General features: G+C 35.2%; 1 protein-coding gene across 1 annotated transcript; it reads left to right on the top strand.

The window, feature by feature from the left end:
* Positions 1–230: 230 nt before the first annotated feature.
* On the top strand, positions 231–5859 carry LOC121422037. Its single transcript, XM_041616841.1, has 2 exons — positions 231–631; positions 3151–5859. Exon 2 carries the CDS (start codon positions 3333–3335, stop codon positions 4326–4328), a length of 996 nt encoding a protein of 331 aa, XP_041472775.1. The 5' UTR covers positions 231–631; positions 3151–3332; the 3' UTR covers positions 4329–5859.
* The last annotated feature ends 1288 nt before the right edge of the window (positions 5860–7147 follow it).

Here is a 7147-nt window from a genome sequence, read left to right as displayed (position 1 = left end):
TAAAACGCATGTGCCAAAGGATTCTGGAAGAAATTGACCAAAATAAGCACAGGATTCGGGAAGAGCGTCTTGCCCGACGCTCTAAGCAATAATTATACATTGTCCCACGTGCGCTAATCTGTGTTGGGGATCTTTGGTGTGAACATTTTTCAGTGTAGATTTCAAGATTTCACAAAGTTCAGTTAATATAATGGTACCAGATCTAGATCCTCAATGATATACTGACAATTAAGCCTTGTTTTACAGACTTTCTCATGAAATCAGTGTTTACTGCAACTACTGGAATTTTTCTTTAAACGCCCATTTATAAATAGCGGGAAAAAAATATCAAAATATACAGGGTAGGAAATGATGTAAATTAAGAAATGGAATAACATTCCAAACAATAATACTTTAATGTAATAACCATAAATATTATAAAATGAACTGGATTAGAGCAGAAACATTTTTGGGGAATGAGCTAATTGCATATGCATGTACATGTATGTGTCAACAAATGACTAATGGGAATCCCCACCCTTCTTGCATCCACTCACAGCCACATGTAGCGGCATGATTGGTCCATATATCTGTTTTAACTGAGCTATAAGTAAAATATTTCATGGATGGAGTGTAATCAAAGTCACTCACGGTAAGTATTTCAACTATACTTTTATTTCTTTTTCTTTAAGTCACTGAAAAATCATCCCTCTGGATGTCGAGACCAAGCATGTTTCAGTCCATGCATGATGATCGAGTGCCATCAGGTAAAATTTCTAAATGATGCACATACATGACCACCTACATACTGTCTGTCGGTGATATGTACGTATGTACATAGCTACATGTATTTACTATGCATAGTAGAAAGTTAAAGTACTGAAGTATTACACGAGGGATCATGCACATGTATTGCATGTTTTTTTCATTCAATATTACTACAGGTATGTCCATACAATGTGTGCATTTGTATTGATCAGATTAGCAATTCATTTACCAAGTCTTTCACAGAATGTATGAAAGCACTCAAGTTTTACGATGACGGAAGTGTGCCGCAGTCAATGAACTGTCTGAAATTGAAATGTGCAGAAGTAAAGTTCAATATGTAAAAACTGTATGAGACAGACAAGCAGTGGAGAAGCAGAGATGCCAAGTTAAAAAGACCAGCTATGCGTGAGACTTTCTATGAATCTGAGTGAGATCACAGACATTGTGTACAATGTATATATGGGGATAGGCTGTGACAGTTGAGTGAGACAAAGATTTGAGGGGATGAACAAGAGTCCAAAATGCTTGAGTCTCATGCATGATGCGTGAGACTTGGTAGCTCTGGGAGGAATCTGTAATTACAAACCAATATCTGCATTCACTTGATTACATACAAGTACAAGATAAAAGGTCAAACCTTCAAGTCTATCCCAGACAAGTTATAGTTAAGAAAATCAACGCTGAAATTTTTTTTCAAAATGGAACACAAAATAAGCTATTAAATTTTGCTCATTTCTCACTAAACAGTTAATATGCACAACTCAGTGATACACAAAAGAGAGAGTACTGTTCATACAGTATGTAGATGATGCCCCTCACTCAGTATTTTATTTACACTGTAGTGACTGTACAATATTTACATGTGAATTTTTACAGATTTGACAACAATGACCAACATAACTGACCAACAAAAAAGTTCAGGGAAGAATCTTTGTCACATGACAATGAAGAGAAATTTAACATATAAAATAGAAAAGAAATTGAGTGAGCAAGTGACTGCATCAGTCCCCCACATGCATACCAACCCCCTCCCCCTGTAATCTTGGTTGTTTATTGCGCAATTGCAACAACAAAATTACTGAAATGTATTTGTAATTAAAATGCAAATTACTATCACAAGTTTATACTATGTTCATAAACGTAGGTCCAGAAGGGTACCAATACCCAGTAAATAGTTAATTTTGTCAAAACCTATTGAGCTGTGACATTTGACCTTTGACCTGCAGACTCCAAATTTGAACTTAGCCTATATTTTGGTATCATCTACCAACACACCAAAAATTGTGTAAGTCTGTTGAATATTAATTTGCTATCATGCGGAAACCAACTAGCATATTTAAGGAGCTGTGACCTTTCATCTGTGGACTCCAAATTCGAACTTAGCCCGTATTTTGGTGTCATCTACCTACACACCCAAAAACAATTTAATCTGTTGAATATTTCGTTTCATAAGTTATGCAGAAACCAACTCACGTATTAAATGACCTTTGACCTATTACCTGCGGATTCCGAAATTTGGACTGAGCTTGAACCTACACACCAAATTTTTTTAAATCCATAAAATATTTTTCAAGTTATTGCGCGGAAATCAAGTGGGGGGGCGGGCGGACGGACAGACAGGGGCAACACTTAATGCCCCCTCCAGACTTAATCTGCATGGGCATAAAAATTATAAACATGGATTCCTCAAGATACAAATGCTGTTCCAATTTGATTGGAACTTCATTCCATTCAATTTGATGTCCTGTTCATATGAAATATGAAATATTTTTTATTTTATCGCCATTGTCGTGTGAAATGAAGTTTCATTCCTCCCTGAACGCGTGGAATTCCATTATTTTAACATTTTGTGCTTCAGGCAAGAAAATTGAAATATTGTATAATTCAAACAATAAAAAACAAAAGAAATAGTGAGTGAGTGACATCATCGACTCTCTCATTTGGATGCAACTGGCTCGTTCATGTAACTATTTTGTTGAAAATAAGCGAAACTTTGAAATGTCATATCTTTCTTATTTTACATCCGATTTGGATGAAATTTTCAGCATTGTGTTTGTCTGATCTTTCTCTATTGATTCAAATCAACATTTTTCTGAGGTGGACTTGACCTTTAAAAGAACATCCTGTTTTTACATGTATATGAGATACAAACAAACATTAAATGAATAAATTAAATAATCATTTAACAATTACTAATGTAAATGAAGAAAAATAAATAGAAATTAAACAGTATTAAAACATCAAATGAATTTGGAAATAAACAGGACAAACTGAGGTGCTAAACCATGTGTTCAATCATGAAAAGAAAAGAATGACCCTCGAAAATTGAAAATGGCTCTGGTATTTTATTTCAGTAATACGATGATTACAATAGACATACTTTTGTTATTTTTTATGTTTCAGCCTTCTCTTTGAACTGACAAATTCATGCCAGTGAAGTTCATTGTAAGTTTCTAGACTACATCTTGGACAATCCTGTGTGCAAACAGCATTTCCAGTAACAACTTGACGACACCAATACGGAACGACAAGGTGTCATCCAACATCATCAAGGCACCACTCCTCCCAATATCTCTAGCCATAAGATGACTACTTTTATCATATTTGGAATGCTAATAGGAATAAGTGTCTGTAATGCTACAATAATGTATGCACGAGAGGGAGAAATGATGCTGCTAGAGTTTGTATACCCATGTAACAGTACAAGAATCACATTACAATATGGGAATAGGGCTCCGTGCTACAGCTCCGCAGAACCAAAACATATGTCAATGCCACCCAACCAGAGACTTGCATTTGAGAATGATAGTCAGGTATGTTCGGTTCAATGGACAATCGATCCAGTTTTAAGAGATGATGCAGGCACCTACATCTTGACAGCATACAAGAATGGCATCATGCTACCTGACTATCCAAGAATCGGGTTACGTGTTGAATATCCTCCTGGGAGAGCTACATGTCAGCTGAGTGATTATCATCACGATGCGGAATGGTTATCGCTGCGATGTACTGCTCCGCGAGGGACTCTGCCTGGACATATTCTTTGTTATCAGAATGGCCTAAGACTACCAACATACACTCATCTACAACAAACTGATAGGACTATCACACAGACTATACTAGCAAGATCTGCCAATATGAATGTATTTTGCTGCTCTACTTTGCTTCAGGAAAGTAAAGACAAGTGTGAATGCAAAGACTTTGGTTGGGATCCAAGTAATAAGACTACATTAACTGAAATCAGTCCATGCCCTATTCCAGCAACTGTACAGACTTCTGAACCAATGTCATCTGTTTCCCCGACTCAAGACATTCAAATAGATTACTTTACAATGCCAACAAAAATCCCTGATATATCAAAGTGCCAATGCAATACTGATCATGTCACCTTACGAAATTCAATAAGCACCGTGATTAGTTTGGCTATTACTTTAATAATAATAATAATAATCCATATTATGTTAAGTGCGAGGCACATCTTAAAAACTGGGAAAATTGAGAAGCGTCTTGAAAACTTTGGTGATTTCAATAAAACTGATACACTACAAAGGTTGAGAACATTGCTGGTGGAATCTGAATAAAATAACAAGAAAACTATTTGGAAAAGGTTATATGTACAAATAGTTGAATTTACCAAAAACCATGGATCAAGATGGCCCAAATTCACCATAGAGTTTGAATACCTTCCTGGTTTTAATCACCTATTTTTGTTTTTATTTTTAAGCCTGTGAGCACAATCAATGCAATATTCTATACAGTACATACAGTTATAAACACATTCTTTGGTAATTGTACCCTTCTTTTAATTGAAGGATTGTCCCCACCCTCTTGTTTAAATCTCTTTTGTGAATTTTGATTAAATTAAATCTGGATTGGGTTGGAGTATGTTAATTGCCGAACGGTACAATTCATATTGTGGAACAGCTAATCAAAAGAAGAAAAAAAGCAACAGTAAAAGAGGCAAAGAAACTATGTACACCTTTACAAAAAACATAGTAGGGTTGTACACATACTGAAAATTAGCGAGTGCAATATTCCTTCATGGTCCATGCTATGGCAGGTGCTATTTTCTTTACTGCATTTTTGTACATATACATGTATGCTGCATTTATTTATATTAGATGGCTTTTTAAAAACAATATACATGTACATATCATGCATGCATCAGAACCTCCTTTTTTAAAGTCCATACTTATATTAATGGAATGAATGAATATTTTTCATCTAAATCAAAAAGTTGATTGTCAAGCTATCGAATAGCTGTAAATCTTATGGCATTAAGTATACAACACCCAACTGGTGCAATGAATTAGGAAAATTTCTGGTTTAATTGCATAATTTCAAATGGGTGAGTGCCTTTGTTATGTCTGTACTTATCATGCACCAGATTGGCAACAAGTAAATAACTGCAAAATCATTTACTCTATTTCATGTTTATTTTATTTTGTAAATACATGTAGAGTGTGCCGTGATAGCTGTAAGCATGCAGCTTTGAAATTAAGAATATGTGTGAAGGAGTATTTATAGGGCTGTATTGATCATGGGAACCCGGAAGGATGAATTCCTTGCATGCACTGTGCGCCAGTGATGGTAACTCGATCTAAAACAGGGGTAATAGCAAAAAGTGCTATATAAATCTAATTATTATACAAATAATGCATGCAGCCGAGTGCGTTCGTGAAAATGCAGAGCACGCGAGGTTTCTTTAAAAAAAAGGTGCCACACTGTGCACAAGCCGCTGGCAGCGAGTGCCCAGTGTGCACCATCTGAAGAAACCGAGATTTCTCTGCATTTTACTTTTACGCACAACAGAGCGAGTGCATTATCTGTTTTATAAAATAGCGACACAGAAACCAATTCTTAAAAAGTTACGGTACAGTTTTGTTGGACTCCTACCGTACTGGTATGCTTGAGCATGCAATGTCAATGTTCGTTAAGCACCTTTCGTACTGCCATGCATCGCAAACAAAAAGTTGGATGTCATGCGACGCGTATTGGCCAATCGCGATGCTTGAAATAATACACCTATTTATAATATCATTTATTATTGTTATCCCTTTTGTTTAGGTTATGGTGTCATGGAGGCAAGGTTGGCGTGTTTTCTAATGCTGTGTTTTATTTACTAGAATAGATATTAATAAATCAAGAATACAAATAATTTCTGAAGTGGTGTATTATTTATTTGAAGTAACAAAAACTCTATCCTCTTTCTTTCTTCTCCTCCATTCTTTCCTCCTCTATCTCTCCGTACTGTTTTTTTCCTCATTCGGTTGTGCACATCAATCTATAAGAATTTCTTATATTTATCCGAGTGTCATGCTCACTCATACAGAACAAGAAACTCGATTCAAAATGAGCTCAAACATGATACATGTAAATGTAGTAGTACATGACCTTGAAGGAAATGGAAGTGTATCACAAGCAAAATCGGATTACAAATTTATAACAAAGTTATTAAATCTTAAAATTTATCAATATTTTGTGAAAACTGTTATAGGCACATTGTTATGAATATTCACTAGGTGGGCTGATGATGTCACATCCCCACTTTCCTTTTTCATGTTTGTTACATGAAATCATAATTGTTTCATTTTTTCATACATGTGTAAATGATGTGTCTCCATTATGATGAAATAAGTTGCAGCAATAAATAACTAATGTGCTTAATCAGTTGTCAATCCAATTGTTAGTTAGTTCTTGGTAGAAAAATTTTGAATAAACCTAATTTCATATCATAATAAAAGAACAAGTGGGGATATGTTATCGTCAGCCCACATATTCATAAAAACATGCCTAGAACTGTTTCACCCGAATAATGCAAATATCTTTAAAATTCAATAAATTTGTTATTTGTAATACGAATTTAATGAAATTTTCAGCATTTTGCTCTGTGAATTTTACTCTATTTATTGAGATATAAATATCTCCAGCCTGGACAATCCCTTTATAGTGTGGTACGGTATGTCACTGACACAGCTCCCGTAGGACTAGAGTGCCAAAATTGATTTTTTGGTTGTTTTGGCTTCAATAGGGTCCCCTTAGGCCAAAAACGATGGGGTTCAAATTTTCAGACCCCTCCTTCCCTTTGTGGGGGGTCCTTTTTGGCGCCATATTGGCCTGTACAAAGCCCAATAGGATAATCCATGGTTTTCAACCTTATTTCTCACTTTTCTTCAGCAATTATATTTCTAAGTTGTCTGAGGTGTATGAGAATGAATACTTGATGATGTTGTGATGTCAATGTTTTTTAAATTTTACCATATGGGGGCGGACTCTACGAAAAATGCCCCAAAATTGTAAAATATTGCCCCCAAAATATTATTTTTCCCTTTTTTGGCACTAAAATTAGGACAAAAGGATTACAAAATGAAATGAATATGTCTTTTATACAATCCAACAA

The sequence above is a fragment of the Lytechinus variegatus genome, chromosome 9, assembly GCF_018143015.1.
Source record: "Lytechinus variegatus isolate NC3 chromosome 9, Lvar_3.0, whole genome shotgun sequence".
Lineage (NCBI taxonomy): Eukaryota > Metazoa > Echinodermata > Echinoidea > Temnopleuroida > Toxopneustidae > Lytechinus > Lytechinus variegatus.
Note: the sequence above shows the minus strand (reverse complement) of the source record. Positions and strands in the feature narration are given on the sequence as shown.